At 45.5% G+C, this 24,795-nt stretch overlaps 3 protein-coding genes across 42 annotated transcripts in view; 2 read left to right on the top strand and 1 right to left on the bottom strand.

Moving 5' to 3' along the window:
- LOC118380828 (mitogen-activated protein kinase 1-like) overlaps positions 1-1,177 on the top strand; it is a 76,914-nt gene extending 75,737 nt beyond the window's left edge. For all 39 annotated transcript variants that reach the window (XM_052479846.1, XM_052479845.1, XM_052479849.1 and 36 more), the window contains one exon: positions 251-1,177. The gene's annotated coding sequence lies outside the window, so the exon portion shown is untranslated. The remainder of the gene's footprint in view (positions 1-250) is intronic.
- Positions 1,178-11,659: 10,482 nt separating this feature from the next.
- Positions 11,660-15,417, bottom strand: LOC127911919 (uncharacterized). The gene is made up of 3 exons (XM_052479970.1): positions 15,293-15,417; positions 12,821-14,608; positions 11,660-11,786 (listed from the first exon to the last, which is right to left on the bottom strand). The coding sequence occupies exons 2-3, from the start codon at positions 14,074-14,076 to the stop codon at positions 11,660-11,662; spliced, it is 1,383 nt and encodes a 460-aa protein (XP_052335930.1). The 5' UTR covers positions 14,077-14,608; positions 15,293-15,417.
- A 1,166-nt stretch (positions 15,418-16,583) lies between these two features.
- Positions 16,584-24,795, top strand: part of ypel1 (yippee-like 1) — a 42,794-nt gene continuing 34,582 nt past the window's right edge. The window contains exons 1-2 of one of the 2 annotated variants that reach the window (XM_052479875.1): positions 16,584-17,439; positions 19,094-19,381. The gene's annotated coding sequence lies outside the window, so the exon portion shown is untranslated. The remainder of the gene's footprint in view (positions 17,440-19,093; positions 19,382-24,795) is intronic. The other variant, XM_052479876.1, reaches the window with a different exon arrangement.

Here is a 24,795-nt window from a genome sequence, read left to right as displayed (position 1 = left end):
CCATGGGACATAGGTTTATATAACATTACAATGCCATGGGCCATATGTTTATATAACATTACAATGCCATGGGCCATAGGTTTATATAACATTACAATGCCATGGGCCATAGGTTTATATAACATTACAATGCCATGGGCCATAGGTTTATATAACATTACAATGCCACGGGCCATAGGTTTATTTATATAACATTACAATGCCATAGGTTTATATAACATTACAATGCCATAACATTACAATGCCATAGGTTTATATAACATTACAATGCCATAGGTTTATATAACATTACAATGCCATGGGCCATAGGTTGAAATAACATTACAATGCCATAGGTTTATATAACATTACAATGCCATGGGCCATAGGTTTATATAACAATACAATGCCATAGGTTTATATAACATTACAATGCCATGGGCCATAGGTTTATATAACATTACAATGCCATAGGTTTATATAACATTACAATGCCATGGGCCATAGGTTTATATAACATTACAATGCCATGGGCCATAGGTTTATATAACATTACAATGCCATGGGCCATAGGTTTATATAACATTACAATGCCATAGGTTTATATAACATTACAATGCCATGGACCATAGGTTTATATAACATTACAATGCCATGGGACATAGGTTTATATAACATTACAATGACATAGGCCATAGGTTTATATAACATTACAATGCCATGGGCCATATGTTTATATAACATTACAATGCCATGGGCCATAGGTTTATATAACATTACAATGCCATGGGCCATAGGTTTATATAACATTACAATGCAACGGGCCATAGGTTTATATAACATTACAATGCCATGGGCCATAGGTTTATATAACATTACAATGCCATAGGTTTATATAACATTACAATGCCATGGGCCATAGGTTTATATAACATTACAATGCCATGGGCCATAGGTTTATATAACATTACAATGCCATAGGTTTATATAACATTACAATGCCATGGGCCATAGGTTTATATAACATTACAATGCCACGGGCCATAGGTTTATATAACATTACAATGCCATAGGTTTATATAACATTACAATGCCATGGGCCATAGGTTTATATGAACTCCAACATTTGATGTGCAGCTTTATTTAGTGGGGGTCATTGGGGTCGTTGGGATCACAGTATATTCTGTGTTTAGTGGGGGTCATTACAATGCCGTAGGGGATCACATTATATTCTGTGTTTATATGGGGGTCAATGTTGGGATCACAGTATATTCTGTTTAGTGGTGTCGTTGGGATCACAGTATATTCTGTGTTTAGTGGGGGTCGTTGGGATCACAGTATATTCTGTGTTTAGTGGGGGTCGTTGGGATCACAGTATATTCTGTGTTTAGTGGGGGTCGTTGGGATCACAGTATATTCTGTGTTTAGTGGGGGTCATTGGGGTCATTGGGATCACAGTATATTCTGTGTTTAGTGGGGGTCGTTGGGATCACAGTATATTCTGTGTTTAGTGGGGGTCGTTGGGATCACAGTATATTCTGTGTTTAGTGGGGGTCGTTGGGATCACAGTATATTGTGTGTTTAGTGGGGGTCGTTGTGATCACAGTATATTCTGTGTTTAGTGGGGTCGTTGGGATCACAGTATATTCTGTGTTTAGTGGGGTTGTTGGGATCACAGTATATTCTGTGTTTAGTGGGTCGTTGGGATCACAGTATATTGTGTGTTTAGTGGGGGTCGTTGGGATCACAGTATATTCTGTGTTTAGTGGGGGTCGTTGGGATCACAGTATATTCTGTGTTTAGTGGGGGTTGTTGGGATCACAGTATATTCTGTGTTTAGTGGGGTCGTTGGGATCACAGTATATTCTGTGTTTAGTGGGGGTCGTTGGGATCACAGTATATTGTGTGTTTAGTGGGGGTCGTTGGGATCACAGTATATTCTGTGTTTAGTGGGGGTCGTTGGGATCACAGTATATTCTGTGTTTAGTGGGGGTTGTTGGGATCACAGTATATTCTGTGTTTAGTGGTGTCGTTGGGATCGCAGTATATTCTGTGTTTAGTGGGGGTTGTTGGGATCACAGTATATTCTGTGTTTAGTGGGGGTCATTGGGGTTGTTGGGATCACAGTATATTCTGTGTTTAGTGGGGGTTGTTGGGATCGCAGTATATTCTGTGTTTAGTGGGGGTCATTGGATCACAGTATATTCTGTGTTTAGTGGGGGTCATTGGGGTTGTTGGGATCACAGTATATTCTGTGTTTAGTGGGGGTTGTTGGGATCACAGTATATTCTGTGTTTAGTGGGGGTCGTTGGGATCGCAGTATATTCTGTGTTTAGTGGGGGTCATTGGATCACAGTATATTCTGTGTTTAGTGGGGGTCGTTGGGATCACAGTATATTCTGTGTTTAGTGGGGTCATTGGTCGTTGGGATCACAGTATATTCTGTGTTTAGTGGGGGTCATTGGTCGTTGGGATCACAGTATATTCTGTGTTTAGTGGGGGTCGTTGGGATCACAGTATATTCTGTGTTTAGTGGGGGTCGTTGGGATCACAGTATATTCTGTGTTTAGTGGGGGTCGTTGGGATCACAGTATATTCTGTGTTTAGTGGGGGTCGTTGGGATCACAGTATATTCTGTGTTTAGTGGGGGTCATTGGTCGTTGGGATCACAGTATATTCTGTGTTTAGTGGGGGTCATTGGTCGTTGGGATCACAGTATATTCTGTGTTTAGTGGGGGTCATTGGTCGTTGGGATCACAGTATATTCTGTGTTTAGTGGGGGTCATTGGATCACAGTATATTCTGTGTTTAGTGGGGGTCATTGGATCACAGTATATTCTGTGTTTAGTGGGGGTCATTGGGGTCGTTGGGATCACAGTATATTCTGTGTTTAGTGGGGGTCATTGGTCGTTGGGATCACAGTATATTCTGTGTTTAGTGGGGGTTGTTGGGATCACAGTATATTCTGTGTTTAGTGGTGTCGTTGGGATCGCAGTATATTCTGTGTTTAGTGGGGGTTGTTGGGATCACAGTATATTCTGTGTTTATAGTGGGGGTCCTTGGGGTCGCAGTATATTCTGTGTTTATAGTGGGGGCCGTTGGGATCGCAGTATATTCTGTGTTTATAGTGGGGGTCATTGGATCGCAGTATATTCTGTGTTTATAGTGGGGGTCCTTGGGATCACAGTATATTCTGTGTTTATAGTGGGGGTCATTGGGATCGCAGTATATTCTGTGTTTATAGTGGGGGTCATTGGATCACAGTATATTCTGTGTTTATAGTGGGGTCATTGGATCACAGTATATTCTGTGTTTATAGTGGGGGTCATTGGATCGCAGTATATTTTGTGTTTATAGTGGGGTCATTGGATCACAGTATATTCTGTGTTTATAGTGGGGTCATTGGATCACAGTATATTTTGTGTTTATAGTGGGGGCCGTTGGGATCGCAGTATATTCTGTGTTTATAGTGGGGGTCATTGGATCGCAGTATATTCTGTGTTTATAGTGGGGGTCCTTGGGATCACAGTATATTCTGTGTTTATAGTGGGGGTCATTGGGATCGCAGTATATTCTGTGTTTATAGTGGGGGTCATTGGATCACAGTATATTCTGTGTTTATAGTGGGGGTCATTGGGATCGCAGTATATTCTGTGTTTATAGTGGGGGTCATTGGATCACAGTATATTCTGTGTTTATAGTGGGGGTCATTGGATCGCAGTATATTTTGTGTTTATAGTGGGGGTCGTTGGGATCGCAGTATATTCTGCGAATAAATGCACTTAGTCTCGCTGAGGATGATGGGATTTTATATTAGATATGTTGCTGAAGCTTTGATTCTGTGATGAGGACTGAAATGGAGATCATTTATTTTACCCTCCAATCGTTTTATTTTATTTTGCAAATGTTTTTTTTTAATTTTTTTAAATTGTCAAATGAATGTTTCTATCGAATATTACTCTTGTATAGTACAGCCCTTTACACTCATATCTGTATACAGGATGAAACGGCAGATTTGGGCGACTGTCCAGTCACATGATAGACATGTCAGAGGCTCTGTTCTTCACAGCTCTGTGTTCTGACTGACAGCTGTTCTGAACATGAACACACTCACTCAACAACCCTCATCTCTCCAGGTAATTGGACAACATTCTGTCGTCCGATTGAGGTTAAAGTTGTAAATTAAGAGGTGTTTTTATGTATTTTGAAAGATGAGATGTTGAGGATTATAAATGAATGGCGCTTTGATGTCATACAAGCAAACCAAACACCTGTTGAGTCCAAATGTGGACTTGATATTTCCATATCATAAAACTCATGTCACATAGTGTCCATGTTTAGGATCACTGTTGTTTGATGTACAGCTACAAGATGACATGGTTAAAAAAACCAGGCTTTCAGTTCAAGCCCACCTGACCCAGGTTGAGATTCATCATGGACCGTTTCTGGACTGGGTGAAACAACAACAGTCATTGTGTTGTTTCCTCTGTTTTGATCAGTAGAAAACCTTTTAATTGACCATTTCACTTTCAAGCAACAAAAACCCCACAAAGATCAAGTTTTGTTATTTGGGTTGTTTTTGTGTTTTTGAGGTTTCTGTTAGTAGCTAAACCAGATTATACACGGAGTGTACAAAACATTAGGAACACCTTCCTAATAGTTGAGTTGAACCCCTGTTTTCCCTCAGTACAGCCTTATTCATTCTTTGGAGTATGGACCTCTACAAGGTGTCCAAAGCGTTCCACAGGGATGCTGGTCCATGTTGACCCCAATGCTTCCCACAGTTGTGTCAAGTTGTCTGGATGTCCTTTGTGTGGTGGACCATTCTTGATACACTTGATAAACTGTTGAGTGTGGAAAAACCCAGCAGCGGTGCAGTTCTTGACACAAACCGGTGCGCCTGGTACCTACTACCATACCCCGTTCAAAGGCACTTCAATCTTTTGTCTTGCCCATTCACCCTCTGAATGGCACACATACACAATCCATGTCTCCTCCCATTCATCTACATGTCTCCTCCCCTTCATCTACATGTCTCCTCCCCTTCATCTGCATGTCTCCTCCCATTCATCTACATGTCTCCTCCCCTTCATCTACATGTCTCCTCCCCTTCATCTACATGTCTCCTCCCATTCATCTACATGTCTCCTCCCATTCATCTACATGTCTCCTCCCTTTCATCTACATGTCTCCTCCCCTTCATCTACATGTCTCCTCCCATTCATATACATGTCTCCTCCCCTTCATCATACATGTCTCCTCCCATTCATCTACATGTCTCCTCCCCTTCATCTACATGTCTATTCATCCCCTTCATCTACATGTCTCCTCCCATTCATCTACATGTCTCCTCCCCTTCATCTACATGTCTCCTCCCCTTCATATACATGTCTCCTCCCCTTCATCTACATGTCTCCTCCCCTTCATCTACATGTCTCCTCCCCTTCGTCTACATGTCTCCTCCCCTTCGTCTACATGTCTCCTCCCCTTCGTCTACATGTCTCCTCCCCTTCATCTACACTGATTGAAGTTGACGTAACAGGTGAGATCAATAAGGGATCATATCTTTCACCTGGATTCACCTGTCATGGTAAGAACAAGTGTTCTGTACACTCAGTGTATATGGAGGTTGAAACCAAGCCTTCGTGGTCTGGCTATCTGTCATGTTGAAGGAGTTTCTGCTGATGTTGACGATATCAATCTGTTATTTTACATCTCTGCCATGACGTGTAAACCTGGAAAATAAATACCCTGTGTCCTATTCCACGTCTCTGGGGATCTTTTTTTCCTTTGGAAACTAGCATAATTACATCTCTGTATTTCATAAAGTCCCACCTTGTCCCAAATGGCACTCTATTCCCTCTAGGGGGGCCCTGTTCTCTCTGTAGTGCACTAGGGGGGCCCTGTTCCCTCTGTAGTGCACTAGGGGGGCCCTGTTCCCTCTGTAGTGCACTGGGGGGGCCCTGTTCCCTCTGTAGTGCACTGGGGGGGCCCTGTTCCCTCTGTAGTGCACTAGGGGGGCCCTGTTCCCTCTGTAGTGCACTGGGGGGCCCTGTTCCCTCTGTAGTGCACTGGGGGGGGCCCTGTTCCCTCTGTAGTGCACTGGGGGGCCCTGTTCCCTCTGTAGTGCACTAGGGGGGCCCTGTTCCCTCTGTAGTGCACTGGGGGGGGCCCTGTTCCCTCTGTAGTGCACTAGGGGGCCCTGTTCTCTCTGTAGTGCACTAGGGGGCCCTGTTCCCTCTGTAGTGCACTAGGGGGGCCCTGTTCCCTCTGTAGTGCACTGGGGGGGGCCCTGTTCCCTCTGTAGTGCACTAGGGGGGCCCTGTTCCCTCTGTAGTGCACTAGGGGGGCCCTGCTCCCTCTGTAGTGCACTAGGGGGGCCCTGTTTCCTCTGTACTGCACTAGGGGGCCCTGCTCCCTATATAGGTAATAGGGTGCCATTTGGGATGCAGGCTAGATTGAGACTGTTGGATCTTACACAACATGATCAGAACAAGCCATTTGAGTCGGAGTGAAACGAGGCTCCGTGTTAAATCCTTCATTACTACCTGAGATCTTCACTAATGCAGTGGTTGAATGGAGCATGTTACTCATTTACTACTATGTCATTACTATAGTATTCACTAAACAGACCTGGCCTCTTCTCAGCAGATTGTGTAGGGCAGGCTTTCTTGGTTGACAGATGAACACAACGCTACGGCATGTCTGCATGTCTGTCTGTCTGCATGTCGATCGAACTGCATGTCTGTCTGTCTGCATGTCGATCTAACTGCATGTCTGCATGTCTGTCTGTCTGCATGTCTGTCTGTCTGCATGTCGATCTAACTGCATGTCTGCATGTCTGTCTGTCTGCATGTCTGTCTGTCTGCATGTCTGTCTGTCTGTCTGCATGTCGATCGAACTGCATGTCTGCATGTCTGTCTGTCTGCATGTCTGTCTGTCTGTCTGCATGTCTGTCTGTCTGCATGTCGATCGAACTGCATGTCTGCATGTCTGTCTGTCTGTCTGTCTGCATGTCGATCGAACTGCATGTCTGCATGTCTGTCTGTCTGTCTGTCTGTCTGCATGTCGATCTAACTGCATGTCTGTCTGTCTGTCTGTAAGCGTGTCGATCGAACTGCATGTCTGCATGTCTGTCTGTCGGCATGTCGATCTAACTGCATGTCTGCATGTCTGTCTGTCGGCATGTCGATCTAACTGCATGTCTGTCTGTCTGTCTGTCGGCATGTCGATCTAACTGCATGTCTGCATGTCTGTCTGTCGGCGTGTCGATCGAACTGCATGTCTGTATGTCTGTCTGTCGGCATGTCGATCTAACTGCATGTCTGCATGTCTGTCTGTCGGCATGTCGATCTAACTGCATGTCTGTCTGTCGGCGTGTCGATCGAACTGCATGCATGTCTGTCTGCATGTTGATCTAACTGCATGTCTGTCTGTCTGCATGTTGATCTAACTGCATGCATGTCTGTCTGCATGTTGATCTAACTGCATGTCTGTCTGTCTGCATGTTGATCTAACTGCATGTCTGTCTTTCTGCATGTCGATCTAACTGCATGCATGTCTGTCTGCATGTTGATCTAACTGCATGTCTGTCTGTCTGCATGTTGTTCTAACTGCATGCATGTCTGTCTGCATGTTGATCTAACTGCATGTCTGTCTGTCTGCATGTTGATCTAACTGCATGTCTGTCTGTCTGCATGTTGATCTAACTGCATGTCTGTCTGTCTGCATGTTGATCTAACTGCATGTCTGATAGCAGCTCTCAGAAGAGGAGGGGGGATAGCAGCTCTCAGAAGAGGAGTTGGGATAGCAGCTCTCAGAAGAAGAGGAGGGGGGATAGCATCTCTCAGAAGAGGAGGGGGGATAGCATCTCTCAGAAGAGGAGGGGGGATAGCAGCTCTCAGAAGAGGAGGGGGGATAGCAGCTCTCAGAAGAGGAGGGGGATAGCAGCTCTCAGAAGAAGAGGGGGGGGATAGCAGCTCTCAGAAGAGGAGGGGGGATAGCATCTCTCAGAAGAAGAGGGGGGATAGCATCTCTCAGAAGAGGAGGGGGGATAGCATCTCTCAGAAGAGGAGGGGGGATAGCATCTCTCAGAAGAAGAGGGGGGATAGCAGCTCTCAGAAGAGGAGGGGGGGATATCATCTCTCAGAAGAAGAGGGGGGATAGCATCTCTCAGAAGAGGAGGGGGGATAGCATCTCTCAGAAGAGGAGGGGGGATAGCATCTCTCAGAAGAGGAGGGGGGATAGCATCTCTCAGAAGAGGAGGGGGGATAGCATCTCTCAGAAGAGGAGGGGGGATAGCATCTCTCAGAAGAGGAGGGGGATAGCAGCTCTCAGAAGAGGAGGGGGATAGCAGCTCTCAGAAGAGGAGGGGGGTTAGCATCTCTCAGAAGAGGAGGGGGGATAGCAGCTCTAAGAAGAGGAGGGGGGATAGCAGCTCTCAGAAGAGGAGGGGGATAGCATCTCTCAGAAGAGGAGGGGGGATAGCATCTCTCAGAAGAGGAGGGGGATAGCAGCTCTAAGAAGAGGAGGGGGGATAGCAGCTCAGAAGAGGAGGGGGATCAGAAGATAGGAGGGGGATAGCATCTCTCAGAAGAGGAGGGGGATAGCATCTCTCAGAAGAGATGGGGGATAGCATCTCTCAGAAGAGGAGGGGGGGATAGCAGCTCTCAGAAGAGGAGGGGGATAGAAGCTCTCAGAAGAGGAGGGGGATAGCAGCTCTCAGAAGAGGAGGGGGGGGGGATAGGGGGCAGCTCTCAGAAGAGGAGGGGGATAGCATCTCTCAGAAGAGGAGGAGGGGGATAGCAGCTCTCAGAAGAGGAGGGGGGATAGCAGCTCTCAGAAGAAGAGGAGGGGGATAGCAGCTCTCAGAAGAGGAGGGGGGATAGCAGCTCACAGAAGAAGAGGAGTTGGGATAGCAGCTCTCAGAAGAGGAGGGGGGATAGCAGCTCTCAGAAGAGGAGGGGGATAGCAGCTCTCAGAAGAGGAGGGGGGATAGCAGCTCTCAGAAGAGGAGGGGGATAGCAGCTCTCAGAAGAGGAGGGGGGATAGCAGCTCTCAGAAGAGGAGGGGGGATAGCAGCTCTCAGAAGAAGAGGAGGGGGATAGCAGCTCTAAGAGGAGGGGGATAGCAGCTCTCAGAAGAGGAGGGGGATAGCAGCTCTCAGAAGAGGAGGGGGATAGCAGCTCTCAGAAGAAGGGGGGAGGAGGGGGATAGCAGCTCTCAGAAGAGAAGAGGAGGGGGATATAGCAGCTCTCAGAAGAAGAGCATCTCTCAGAAGGAGGGGGATAGCAGCTCTCAGAAGAAGAGGAGGGGGATAGCAGCTCTCAGAAGAGGAGGGGGGGATAGCAGCTCTCAGAAGAGGAGGGGGGATAGCAGCTCTCAGAAGAGGAGGGGGATAGCAGCTCTCAGAAGAGGAGGGGGATAGCAGCTCTCAGAAGAGGAGGGGGATAGCAGCTCTCAGAAGAGGAGGGGGATAGCAGCTCTCAGAAGAAGAGGAGTTGGGATAGCAGCTCTCAGAAGAAGAGGAGGGGGATAGCAGCTCTCAGAAGAGGAGGGGGGATAGCAGCTCTCAGAAGAAGAGGAGTGAAGAGGAGGGGGATGCTCTCAGAAGGATAGCAGCTCTCAGAAGAGGAGGGGGGATAGCAGCTCTCAGAAGAGGAGGGGGATAGCAGCTCTCAGAAGAGGAGTTGGGATAGCAGCTCTCAGAAGAAGAGGAGTTGGGATAGCAGCTCTCAGACGAGGAGGGGGGATAGCAGCTCTCAGAAGAAGAGGAGTTGGGATAGCAGCTCTCAGAAAGAGGAGGGGGGGATAGCAGCTCTCAGAAGAGGAGGGGGGATAGCAGCTCACAGAAGAAGAGGAGTTGGGATAGCAGCTCTCAGAAGAGGAGGGGGGATAGCAGCTCTCAGAAGAGGAGGAGGGGGATAGCAGCTCTCAGAAGAGGAGGGGGATAGCAGCTCTCAGAAGAGGAGGGGGATAGCAGCTCTCAGAAGAGGAGGGGGATAGCAGCTCTCAGAAGAAGAGGGGGATAGCAGCTCTCAGAAGAAGAGGAGTTGGGATAGCAGCTCTCAGAAGAGGAGGGGGATAGCAGCTCTCAGAAGAGGAGGGGGATAGCAGCAGAAGAAGAGGAGGGGATAGCAGCTCTCAGAAGAAGAGGGGGATAGCAGCTCACAGAAGAAGAGGAGTTGGGATAGCAGCTCTCAGAGCGCTCTCAGAAGAGGAGGGGGATAGCAGCTCTCAGAAGAAGAGGGGGATAGCAGCTCACAGAAGAAGAGGAGTTGGGATAGCAGCTCTCAGAAGAGGAGGGGGGATAGCAGCTCTCAGAAGAGGAGGGGGGATAGCAGCTCTCAGAAGAAGAGGAGTTGGGATAGCAGCTCTCAGAAGAGGAGGGGGATAGCAGCTCACAGAAGAGCAGAGAAGAGTTGGGATAGCAGCTCTCAGAAGAGGAGGGGGGATAGCAGCTCTCAGAAGAGGAGGGGGATAGCAGCTCTCAGAAGAGGAGGGGGGATAGCAGCTCACAGAAGAAGAGGAGTTGGGATAGCAGCTCTCAGAAGAGGAGGGGGATAGCAGCTCTCAGAAAAAGAGGGGGATAGCAGCTCACAGAAGAAGAGGAGTTGGGATAGCAGCTCTCAGAAGAAGAGCAGAGAAGGGGGGGATAGCAGCTCTCAGAAGAGAAGGGGGATAGCAGCTCTCAGAGGAGGGGGGATAGCAGCTCTCAGAAGAGGAGGGGGGATAGCAGCTCTCAGAAGAGGAGGGGGATAGCAGCTCTCAGGGGGAAGAAGAGGAGGGGGATAGCAGCTCTCAGAAGAAGAGGAGGGGGATAGCAGCTCTCAGAAGATAGAGAAGAGGGGGATAGCAGCTCTCAGAAGAGGAGGGGGATAGCAGCTCTCAGAAGAAGAGGAGGAGGGGGATAGCAGCTCTCAGAAGAGGAGGGGGATAGCAGCTCTCAGAAGAAGAGGAGGGGGATAGCAGCTCTCAGAAGAAGAGGAGGGGGATAGCAGCTCTCAGAAGAGGAGGGGGATAGCAGCTCTCAGAAGAAGAGGAGGGGGATAGCAGCTCTCAGAAGAGGAGGGGGATAGCAGCTCTCAGAAGAAGAGCTCTCAGAAGGGGGATAGCAGCTCTCAGAAGAAGAAGAGGAGGGGGATAGCAGCTCTCAGAAGAGGAGTTGGGATAGCAGCTCTCAGAAGAGGAGGAGGGGGATAGCAGCTCTCAGAAGAGGAGTTGGGATAGCAGCTCTCAGAAGAGGAGGGGGGATAGCAGCTCTCAGAAGAGGAGGGGGGGATAGCAGCTCTCAGAAGAAGAGGAGTTGGGATAGCAGCTCTCAGACGAGGAGGGGGGGATAGCAGCTCTCAGAAGAGGAGGGGGATAGCAGCTCTCAGAAGAGGAGGGGGGATAGCAGCTCTCAGAAGAGGAGGGGGGATAGCAGCTCTCAGAAGAGGAGGGGGGATAGCAGCTCTCAGAAGAGGAGGGGGGATAGCAGCTCTCAGAAGAGGAGGGGGGATAGCAGCTCTCAGAAGAGGAGGGGGGATAGCAGCTCTCAGAAGAGGAGGGGGGATAGCAGCTCTCAGAAGAGGAGGGGGATAGCAGCTCTCAGAAGAGGAGGGGGGGATAGCAGCTCTCAGAAGAGCAAACGGGAAGGAGGCGGAGAGGAGGGAAGGGCCGGCCCGAAAGGAGAAAAGTTTCAAATCGTTGGCCTGTTAGAGGGCAGATGGTTGCCGTGGCAGCAGAGGGCAGATGGTTTCCATGGCAGCAGAGTGATTTCCTTGACTGCAGACAGCTGAGTGCTCTGTGGCGATGTGAAGACTCCACTGGATGTGTGAGGAAGAGAATATACTTGTTTTAATCCAGGTGGCTCCACCTCTCATTCAGCCATAGCTGGTTGATCTACCATTATCTCAACTGTCATTTTATTTGTAAATTCTTTAAATTGCCATGTGTACAGTATTATAACAGGGATCCAATGTAGACATGTGTACAATATTATAACAGGGATCCAATGTAGCCATGTGTACAATATTATAACAGGGATCCAATGTAGCCATGTGTACAATAACAGGGATCCAATGTAGCCATGTGTACAATAACAGGGATCCAATGTAGCCATGTGTACAATAACATGGAGCCATGTGTACAATAACAGGGATCCAATATAGCCATGTGTACAATAACAGGGATCCAATGGAGCCATGTGTACAATAACAGGGATCCAATGTAGCCATGTGTACAATAACAGGGATCCAATGTAGCCATGTGTACAATAACAGGGATCCAATATAGCCATGTGTACAATAACAGGGATCCAATGGAGCCATGTGTACAATAACAGGGATCCAATATAGCCATGTGTACAATAACAGGGATCCAATGTAGCCATGTGTACAATAACAGGGATCCAATATAGCCATGTGTACAATAACAGGGATCCAATGGAGCCATGTGTACAATAACAGGGATCCAATGTAGCCATGTGTACAATAACAGGGATCCAATGTAGCCATGTGTACAATAACAGAGATCCAATGGAGCCATGTGTACAATAACAGAGATCCAATGGAGCCATGTGTACAATAACAGAGATCCAATATAGCCATGTGTACAATAACAGAGATCCAATGTAGCCATGTGTACAATAACAGGGATCCAATGTAGCCATGTGTACAATAACAGAGATCCAATATAGCCATGTGTACAATAACAGAGATCCAATGTAGCCATGTGTACAATAACAGAGATCCAATATAGCCATGTGTACAATAACAGGGATCCAATGTAGCATGTGTACACAACAGAGATCCATGTGTACATGTGTACAATAACAGAGATCCAATGTAGCCATGTGTACAATAACAGGGATCCAATATAGCCATGTGTACAATAACAGAGATCCAATATAGCCATGTGTACAATAACAGAGATCCAATGTAGCCATGTGTACAATAACAGGGATCCAATATAGCCATGTGTACAATAACAGGGATCCAATGTAGCCATGTGTACAATAACAGGGATCCAATATAGCCATGTGTACAATAACAGAGATCCAATGTAGCCATGTGTACAATAACAGGGATCCAATGTAGCCATGTGTACAATAACAGAGATCCAATGTAGCCATGTGTACAATAACAGGGATCCAATGTAGCCATGTGTACAATAACATGGAGCCATGTGTACAATAACAGGGATCCAATATAGCCATGTGTACAATAACAGAGATCCAATATAGCCATGTGTACAATAACAGGGATCCAATGTAGCCATGTGTACAATAACAGGGATCCAATATAGCCATGTGTACAATAACAGAGATCCAATATAGCCATGTGTACAATAACAGAGATCCAATGGAGCCATGTGTACAATAACAGGGATCCAATGTAGCCATGTGTACAATAACAGGGATCCAATGTAGCCATGTGTACAATAACAGGGATCCAATGTAGCCATGTGTACAATAACAGGGATCCAATGTAGCCATGTGTACAATAACAGGGATCCAATGTAGCCATGTGTACAATAACAGAGATCCAATATAGCCATGTGTACAATAACAGGGATCCAATATAGCCATGTGTACAATAACAGAGATCCAATATAGCCATGTGTACAATAACAGGGATCCAATATAGCCATGTGTACAATAACAGGGATCCAATATAGCCATGTGTACAATAACAGAGATCCAATATAGCCATGTGTACAATAACAGGGATCCAATATAGCCATGTGTACAATAACAGGGATCCAATATAGCCATGTGTACAATAACAGGGATCCAATGGAGCCATGTGTACAATAACAGAGATCCAATATAGCCATGTGTACAATAACAGAGATCCAATGGAGCCATGTGTACAATAACAGGGATCCAATGTAGCCATGTGTACAATAACAGAGATCCAATATAGCCATGTGTACAATAACAGAGATCCAATATAGCCATGTGTACAATAACAGGGATCCAATATAGCCATGTGTACAATAACAGAGATCCAATATAGCCATGTGTACAATAACAGGGATCCAATATAGCCATGTGTACAATAACAGAGATCCAATATAGCCATGTGTACAATAACAGGGATCCAATGGAGCCATGTGTACAATAACAGGGATCCAATGTAGCCATGTGTACAATAACAGGGATCCAATGTAGCCATGTGTACAATAACAGGGATCCTATGTAGCCATGTGTACAATAACAGGGATCCAATGTAGCCATGTGTACAATAACAGGGATCCAATGTAGCGACGTGTTTGTTCAGTAGCACCTGTTTGTGTCAAGAACTGCAACTCTCCTGGGTTTTTCACACTCAACAGTTTCCTGTGTGTATCAAGAATGGTCCACCACCCAAAGGACATCCAGCCAACTTGACAGCTGTGGGAAGCATTGGAGACAACATGGACCAGCATCCCTGTGGAACGCTTTGGACACCTTGTAGAGTCAACATGGGGCCAGCATCCCTGTGGAACGCTTTCAACACCTTGTAGAGTCAACATGGGGCCAGCATCCCTGTGGAACGCTTTAGACACCTTGTAGAGTCAACATGGGGCCAGCATCCCTGTGGAACGCTTTAGACACCTTGTAGAGTCAACATGGGCCAGCATCCCTGTGGAACGCTTTGGACACCTTGTAGACTCAACATGGACCAGCATCCCTGTGGAATGCTTTAGACACCTTGTAGACTCAACATGGACCAGCATCCCTGTGGAACACTTTAGACACCTTGTAGACTCAACATGGACCAGCATCCCTGTGGAACGCTTTCAACACCTTGTAGAGACAACATGGGCCAGCATCCCTGTGGAACGCTTTAGACACCTTGTAGAGTCAACATGGGCCAGCATCCCTGTGGAATGCTTTGGACACCTTGTAGAGTCAACATGGACCAGCATCCCTGTGGGAACGCTTTGGACACCTTGTAGAGTCAACATGGGCCAGCATCCCTGTGGAACGCTTTGGACACCTTGTAGAGTCAACATGGGCCAGCATCCCTGTGGAACGTATCCCTGTGGAACGGACACCTTGTAGAGTCAACATGGACCAGCATCCCTGTGGAATGCTTTGGACACCTTGTAGAGACAACATGGGCCAGTATCCCTGTGGAACGCTTTAGACACCTTGTAGAGTCAACATGGACCAGCATCCCTGTGGAATGCTTTCGACACCTTGTAGAGACAACATGGGCCAGCATCCCTGTGGAACGCTTTAGACACCTTGTAGAGTCAACATGGACCAGCATCCCTGTGGAATGCTTTCGACACCTTGTAGAGACAACATGGGACCAGCATCCCTGTGGAACGCTTTAGACACCTTGTAGAGTCAACATGGACCAGCATCCCTGTGGAACGCTTTAGACACCTTGTAGAGTCAACATGGACCAGCATCCCTGTGGAACGCTTTCGACACCTTGTAGAGACAACATGGGACAGCATCCCTGTGGAACGCTTTCAACACCTTGTAGAGTCAACATGGGCCAGCATCCCTGCGGAACGCTTTCAACACCTTGTAGAGTCAACATGGACCAGCATCCCTGTGGAACGCTTTCGACACCTTGTAGACTCAACATGGGCCAGCATCCCTGTGGAACGCTTTCTACACCTTGTAGAGTCAACATGGACCAGCATAGACACCTAGAGTCAACATGGACCAGCACGCTTTCAACACCTTGTAGAGTCAACATGGGCCAGCATCCCTGTGGAACGCTTTCGACACCTTGTAGAGTCAATTTTCCCGACAAATTGAGACTATTCTGAACTAAATATTACGAAGGTGTTCTTAATGTTTTGAACACAGGTTTACAGTTTAATAATGTGTCAGTTGGGAAGGAGCCGTCATTGGGTCCCTCTTTACACAATCACAACATAAGTGCAAGATTGTAATTGTAGAAATAAATGCTTAATAAGAACAGATGACTCTAGTAGGACATTAGAGGACGTGTGTGTTATAAGGAAACAATGTGGCGGTTCTGCTAGTGGGTCTGGCCACGGGTAGTTATGTTTTGTTTATGTTTATAAAATATATAATCAAGTCTTATAACAATAAATAAAGCAGGGTGTAATATGTGCCATGTCCTGCAGGGGGCGCTGTAGTGTAACTCATTATTCTAGTTTCCTTAATAACTTGACAGCCTACCATTTCATAGGCTACATGCGTAACAGAAACTGTTGTTTATTATAGTCTATTAACTAACAATATTTAGGGAATAAGTCCTTTGCATATTATATATAGTGTATCATTAAGCTACATTAAGTGAATGTTGTAAGCCTATCCTGTCCATGGGCCTACTTTCAATATGAATCTGAAGAGTACTTGGATCAACAGCTGAGACTACTGTCAACATATATACGACAAAAAAGATTACGTCATGTTTAACTACGTCAGATCAATAAATAAAATGGACATTGTTGATATTTTTGGCACGTGTCTTCCTCGGGGGCGCGCATCCCTAAAAGCCTGCAGACCTCTAGCTATTGGCCCTCGATCACATCTGAGACCGCACCCCCCCGTAAAGCAATTGGTTGTTGGAAGGTTGTTCCGATTTTAATTGGTCCTGAGTCATTGGAGAGGAGGGCAATATGATTTTATTCAGACTCTTTGTAGCAAATTCGAATGTAATGATTCATTTGGGAAAACAACTATCGTCACAAAAAAAACACAACTCATCCAATTGCAAGAATTGATCCTAGAATATACTGAAGAATCGTGCGTTGAGTCATTATTTCATCTCTCGTGCTAAACCTCGCCGTGAACAAAACCAAACAAAACGACACGGATTTGAATTCCATTCCATATATTGGACAAGCTGCAGTAGGGACGGGATAGCCTCCTGCCCAGCTGGTGCCGGCGGTGACCTAGCTACATGGCAATTAACATCATCCAGAAAACCAAGCCCGCTAATTAAGCTGCACAGTTTTTCATTTGGGACTTTAAACGTGTTGTTCCGACAGTGTAGGCAACCTACTGGATAGCAGGAACCAGCCGAGACACGGCTCCTCTTCATCCCTCCTTTAACTGCCCCAGTCCGCTGTGTTATTTGTGCATGGATTGATTCACTTGAGGCTCAGTCGGAATCTGCAATGATTTGCTCAGACTAGAGAAAGACGCGAGCCGACCGTGTTGAAGCCTAAAAGGATGTACAGATAGGACGGAGTTTGTTTGTGTGGAACCCGGACCCGCATGCTGCTGTTCAGCCGTAGTCTTTTAGCCAGATCAGACTAGGCCAACAGTATCTCCTTTATTATTGAGTTACCTGCACAGTCGGGTATTGAGTTTAGTTACCTGCACCGCTGGGCCAAATGGAAACATGAGTGAAACACAGTGAGGTGACGTCTCCGTCTTGGGGCCGTGGCAGCCCGGGCACAGACCAAGATCTGTGTTGTGAATGTGACATCCAGCTTCAGCGGAGTAATTATTACCTCCGCCTCCTACGTTCAAAGGGGAATAAAAAATTGTTGTGTGTAAGTATCTGTGTATAATGGTTCTGCTTCAATCAATACAATGATTACGGATATTTATTTTTTTAGTTCTGGAGAGTTTAAACTTGGACATGTCCATAGGCTATAACGAGCCCTTTGGTTATAATTGGTTATAACCTAGTTATAAGTAGGCTATAATAACCACATTGAATTTATTTCGTATTCCCACTCGCTTTCAAATGTCACATTGACTGATATCCCATTGATGTTGCTCAGCTAGAGGATAACGATAAAATGACAATAAAATCAGTCGTCTATATGATCCAATGTCAGGATCCAGTCAAATGATTATCACGGTCAATATCGGCTCACCGTCCTAACTTGCAGTGGGCTAATGACATGCGATGTAGCACGGAGCATTACTAAAACCCGACGCAGGATACAAAACACATGACATCATCAGGCGAGCTCGACGCTCCTTCCCTCCTATAGGTTCATTGATGTTTTCCCCGCTGTTGCCATCGTCATAACAACACCGGACTTTTTGTTGTTATTATTGCAAGTTATTCCATTAATTCGATGACGCACTGCCTATAGATGCTTTCCCGCCTGTAGACTAATATTGCATTAACAGTCATGAATAGTTCGTGGTCTGTTCTATCGGATGCAGTGACGAGAGAGACACGTCTAGAGGGAATTGGGTCGTAGCCTAAAATCTAAATGTTTTTTATTTTAATCCGGGCAATGTAATGTGAGATAATGAGATTTGTGCGCATAGAGAAGGGCTGGTTTTAGACATCCCATACTGACTCAGTTATCATTTCCAGTATAAGATATATCCCAGGCTGACAGATGTTCCAAGGTGACGCATAGCAAGTGAGAGCTGCGGACAGGATTTGTTTTAAAGATTGGAATCCGAAAGCAATCGATTAAATAATTTACTGCCACTTGTAGGCTGTGCTGTCAGTGGATTTTAAAAATGTATTTCTCATCAAAATAAGATGTATTTATAAAGCCCTTTTTACATCAGCAGAAGTCACAAAGTGCTTATACATAAACCCAGCCTAAAACCCCAAAAACAGCAAGCAATGCAGAACTAGAAGCATTGTGGCTAGGAAACACTCCCCAGAAAGGCAGGAACCTAGGAAGAAACTACAGAGGAACCAGGCTCTGAGGGGTAGCCAGTCCTCTTCTGGCTGTGCCGGGTGGACATTATAAGAGTACATTGTCATTAAGGCCAGATCATTCTTCAAGGTGTTTATAGATAGATGACAAGCAGGGTCAAATAATAATCAAAGTGGTTGCATTGGGTGCAACAGGTCAGCAGTAATATGGATGCATTGACCCCTCCCCTCATACTATTAGCTGAAGATCTCAGTTAGAAATTGATTTGGTCAGAAATGCTATCATGAAATATCAACCTTGTGCCTGTGTTTGTTCACATATAGAAGACAGAACAAATAAGCCCATATTAATATTTTATAGGAAGGAATTCAATTGTATTTCCCCTAACCAGTTGGTCTAAGGGACCTACAGAATATAAACCTATGTTCTTTTTCAGGCAACATATTATATTCTATAAACAGCCTCACCTGCACGTATAATAAGGCATGTAACCTTGTGTTTATCATGTCGTGATCAGTACGATAATATCTCCCTGTATTTATTTACACATCCGGGTGTTTCTCCACCTCAGCCGCAGCCTCACCTTATTGGTCGCTGTAGCTGTCTGTCATAATCTAGGTCTGTCCCAGCAGTGACGTTAGACGAGGCTACCACGAACACAAAGACAACAACAGAGACGGACGGAGGAAAAGGAAAGCTTTAGTGATCGCTGCTGCTGGATACCTGACAACATCACTCCTTGACCATTACACAAGCACACTAGAAAGAGGACAACCGTTTCATGATATGAAAAACATTACCATCAAGCACACAAGTCAATATATGTCAAGATTCGCTCTGAGCAGATTCGTTTCAGGTGGTGAGTGTGATACATTGTTACAGACAGTATTGATGATGGGTTACATTGTTAAAGTTGATTTTGACGCGTGGAGTTGTTTTTATTTGTTACGCTAGTAGTTATTATTGTTTTAGATTTGACAGTCAGAACAAAACATTGTCGTTGACCATAAAGACAAGTACATACTTCATGCATTTGGTTGTATTAACACATTAATAACATAAAAACAAACGAGACGTTGTTGAAATGAGAATGCCTTTTTGGTATTATTGCTGTCTTTGGGGATCGCAAAACGTGTCTCCTGTTGCTGCATCCGATGTTTTAATCATTGGTTTGTTTGTTTTGTTGATTTGGGAGAGAAACCATAGTTGTCCTTTGTTTGGTGTTGTTCTCTATTTTTCTTCCTGTATTGGTTACCTAGACCATACCTCAGTGGTCATGAAGCACGCTGCCTTCCTTTGTTATAAACAACAGCTCCTGCGCTCGGCTCTGTTCTGCTGTGCGCTTCTTTTTTCTTTTGTTAGATTTTCACACTGCTGCTTCGAGGTTTCGTGTCATAACTCGTCAATCACATATCCCTCCCTATATGTAACTCAATGACAGTAGTGCAAGTTCATTTAGCTGACGTCAAAGTTAAATAGTTGTGTATTTATTTTTCATAGTGTATAATATAGCTTTTCCTATTTGTGGGTATTTGGATGCCTGGACACGTGATAGATATCCATGCTGGTTTGGTTGGCTAGCTGTGAGACCGCAAGGCTCGAAGCTCCCGTGGTCTTTCTGAGGGAGCGAGGTATCATGGAGCCAGACAAGGAATCCAAAATACATTAATCTCACCAGCCAGACCAACCTGGACTCAGGGGTAGACGTTACATATTAAACGTAGATCCAGGGCAGGCAAATTAGTATGATATTAATTGTGGGTGTCCATCATCCATTTTCAAAAACGAATTAGAATTACTATGGCATGTTACTAATTTCAATTCGTACAATATGTTACACATTTGCTAAACATATGGTAGGAATTCCTATTTGTTGTGGCTAACGTTAGCTAGGTGTCTAATGGTCATTTTTAGCTAGATGGCAAGCATGAGCTAGGCTAGCGGTCAATGTTAAAGCGTTATGTTAGGGTTAGCTAACATGCTATGTAGCTAAAAAAAAAAGTAGTAAGAAGTTGCTAATTATCTAAAATGCTAAAGTTGTCCGTGATGAGTTTCGAACACACAACTGTTGTTTTGCTCGGCATAAGTAATTTTAAGTAATCTGATAATGGTATGTAACCATACCAAACGTAACATATACTAATATCAGTGTCCTGGCTTTACGTTTTATATGTTACGTCTAGTTTATGAGACCAGGCTGGCTAATCAGCCACATACACTATGGGTGCTTCTCAATGTGCATACTTCCGTACTCCACACTCTCATGTGCCGATGATTCTCCGACCACGTACTCTTGAGTACGTTCTTGTGAGGACGAGAGTGTGAAGCATGCATAAAACAATACATTTGAGAAGCACTCACACTGTATTATCAAAGCTTTTTCAACTGAACCAAGATAGACCACAGCCCCGTCCTTTCAAATGAGCAAATGAGTCATAGTGGGTAGAGCCAAGCACGAGCTAGCGAGATCCTATTGGTGCTTTCTAGCATTTATTTGCATATATCCATTAGGGAACGCCTACTCTGTGAAGTGCACGTGTGCAATAATTCAATTCACCTTTGCACTTCTAAAACAACAATTTTTTTCAACTTTGGAAAAGGGTCAAGTCTACAGAACGTAGTCCACTCTGTTCGTAAGAGATTGTAGTTTTGGGAAAAGAAACCTGTTTTGAGATCAAATGTTTCATCAATGAGACATTTTGCAGAATGTCGGTCTTGTTCCATCTTCTCCCACTGCCAACCACTGGGCTTCGTAGTGAAACGCCAAGCGGATGCTTCACAACTATACCTCTGGTGAAATATGTCACATTGTTCTGTGGCTCCTAGTGTGGTGTTGAGAGGACCTCTCGCTTCACCTCCCCATTCACTGAACCTTCCTCTAAGATATACACAAAGCAAACATTTTACTTCATAATTATCATCTGGATATGTGAATTGTAATAATCTAGCTAGCCAGCTAGTTAAACAGGCAAAAATTACCTAGAACTAATGTTATGCAAGGTAGCTACCAATTCTTCGTGGCTAGCTAGCAAGCTAGCCAGTTAGCCCTATTGACTTACCATGGATTTACCCATTAACTGAACCTTCTTCCAGCCAGGACAATGGCAATAGAGACGAAGCAAGATATACACTAAGCAACAGTTTTACTTCACAACTATCAGCTAGCTATATGTGAATCATAATAACGTAGCTAACCAGATCGTTCAACAGGCAAAAATGACCTAAAACAAAATATTATGCAAGAGAGATGTCAATTCTTGTGTGTTTAGTTAGCTAACAATTCTGTGTCGCTATCTGGCTAGCTAACATTACTAGTAGTTAGCCAGTTAGCCCTATTGACTTAATATGGGCTTACAATCTACATTACATAACATGCCAAAATGAACATTAACATTATCAAGATGTAATGTTGAATAGGCAACATTTCATTCCAAAGTCAGAGTGTATTTTCTCTCTCACTTCATCTCAAATAATGGCAGCCATTTTGTTTGGAAGAAATTTTGCGTATTTTTTTTTTACATGGGTTGCATCATTTTTTTGTGCATACTTTCCATTGAAGCTTGAATCGATGCATGCTTCATGTACAAATGTACAAACGGAGTACCCATTCTATAAGTGCCCTCCGTGCTCCGTTTCTCATACATTGATTTGGACCCATTTGGTGCTCAGAGCATATATGTGTTTTTTGAGAAACAGTCTGTATATACCAAAGTACACCCCTTCAAATTGGTGAATTCGGGCTATTTCAGCCACACCTGTTGCTGACAGGTGTATAAAATGGAGCACACCGCCATGCAATCTCCATAGACAAACATTGTCAGTAGAATGATTCGTCTGCTAGCTAATGTGATCTTACACCAATAACATACAAAAACACATCCCACGATACCTCCCATATCTAACAGGTAACATACAGTATATATACATCAGGACATGTACATAGTGGACTCTTACACGTTGTAAATATGACAATATAATACAATATTTCAGAACGTAACCTAGCGCTTGCATGTCAATGTTAGTAGACTGGGAAGAATTAACATTCGCAATCTTCCCCTATCTGTAAGCATGACCAATGGCATAGCACCTTATTGATATGTAAATTTAACCAACCAATAGGAATGCATAAAAATTGAATACAGATTTCTGCAGTGTCAAGTGGAAACACAAACAATCCTGTTACAGAGGTTGAGCTCGACGCGTCACAGGTCTTTGTTTATAAAGAATGGCATTACAAAAAGACTGACATCTTTATCTATCATTAAAACACATCATTCACTCCCCAGGGTGAAATTCCCCCATTTAAACAGTAGCAGGGTCCCCCCAGGGTGAAATTCCCCATTAAAACAGTAGCAGGGCCCCCCAGGGTGAAATTCCCCATTAAAACAGTAGCAGGGCCCCCCAGGGTGAAATTCCCCATTAAAACAGTAGCAGGGCCCCCCAGGGTGAAATTCCCCCATTTAAACAGTAGCAGGGTCCCCCCAGGGTGAAATTCCCCATTTAAACAGTAGCAGGGCCCCCCAGGGTGAAATTCCCCATTTAAACAGTAGCAGGGTCCCCCCAGGGTGAAATTTCCCATTTAAACAGTAGCAGGGCCCCCCAGGGTGAAATTCCCCATTTAAATAGTAGCAGGTTCCCCCCAGGGTGAAATTCCCCCATTTAAACAGAAACAGTGCCCCCCAGGGTGAAATTCCCCATTTAAACAGTAGCAGGGTCCCCCCAGGGTGAAGCTCCCCATTAAAACAGTAGCAGGGTCCCCCCAGGGTGGAATTCCCCCATTAAAACAGTAGCAGGGTCCCCCCAGGGTGAAATTCCCCATTAAAACAGTAGCAGGGTCCCCCCAGGGTGGAATTCCCCATTAAAACAGCAGCAGGGTCCCCCCCAGGGTGAAATTCCCCATTAAAACAGCAGCAGGGTCCCCCCCAGGGTGAAATTCCCCATTAAAACAGTAGCAGGGTCCCCCCCAGGGTGAAATTCACCCCATTAAAATAGTAGCAGTGCCCCCAGAGTGAAATTCCCCATTTAAACAGTAGCACCCCCCCAGGGTGAAATTCCCCCATTTAAACAGTAGCACCCCCCAGGGTGAAATTCCCCCATTTAAACAGTAGCAGTGCCCCCAGGGTGAAATTCCCCATTAAAACAGTAGCAGGGTCCCCCAGGTTGAAATTCCCCCATTTAAACAGAAGCAGTGCCCCCCAGGGTGAAGTTCCCCATTAAAACAGTAGCAGGGTCCCCCAGGGTGAAATTCACCCCATTAAAACAGTAGCAGGGCCCCCAGGGTGAAATGCCCCATTAAAACAGTAGCAGGGTCCCCCCAGGGTGAAATTCCCCATTAAAACAGTAGCAGGGCCCCCCAGGGTGAAGCTCCCCATTTAAACAGTAGCAGGGTCCCCCAGGGTGAAGCTCCCCATTAAAACAGTAGCAGGGTCCCCCAGGGTGGAATTCCCCATTAAAACAGTAGCAGGGTCCCCCCCAGGGTGAAATTCACCCCATTAAAACAGTAGCAGGGTCCCCCAGGGTGAAATTCCCCATTAAAACAGTAGCAGGGTCCCCCAGGGTGAAATTCCCCATTAAAACAGTAGCAGGGTCCCCCAGGGTGAAATTCCCCATTAAAACAGTAGCAGGGTCCCCCCCCAGGGTGAAATTCACCCCATTAAAACAGTAGCAGGGCCCCCCAGGGTGAAATGCACCCCATTATAACAGCAGCAGGGTCCCCCCCAGGGTGAAATTCACCCCATTAAAACAGTAGCAGGGTCCCCCAGGGTGAAATTCCCCATTAAAACAGTAGCAGGGTCCCCCCCAGGGTGAAATTCTCCATTAAAACAGTAGCAGTGTCCCCCCAGGGTGAAATTCCCCATTAAAACAGTAGCAGGGTCCCCCAGGGTGAAATTCCCCATAAAAACAGTAGGAGGGTCCCCCCAGGGTGAAATTCCCCCATTAAAACAGTAGCAGGGTCCCCCCCAGGGTGAAATTCCTCGTTCATGTGTGTCGTGGTTTTCGGACATGAGATGACTTTCTCTCTTTCATACACACACATACAACGTCATTTTGGCAGTGCTCTGGTAATGTGCTCGTATTTTTAAAGGTGTTTACAAGCTGATTGTTCACTTAACACAGTGGGGAGGGTTGTGGACGCGAGAGGCTGCTACATGGACACGCATGGTGCCCAAACTGATGACGTGTGTCGCACAGCTGGAGGGGAAATGAATAGACTGTCCTCCCGATGAGTCCTTCTCAGATAGTTTATGCAACAACATGAGCATGGTGCTATTT

The sequence above is a fragment of the Oncorhynchus keta genome, chromosome 25 (genome assembly GCF_023373465.1).
Source record: "Oncorhynchus keta strain PuntledgeMale-10-30-2019 chromosome 25, Oket_V2, whole genome shotgun sequence".
Lineage (NCBI taxonomy): Eukaryota > Metazoa > Chordata > Actinopteri > Salmoniformes > Salmonidae > Oncorhynchus > Oncorhynchus keta.
This window is presented reverse-complemented; position numbering and strand designations above follow the sequence as displayed.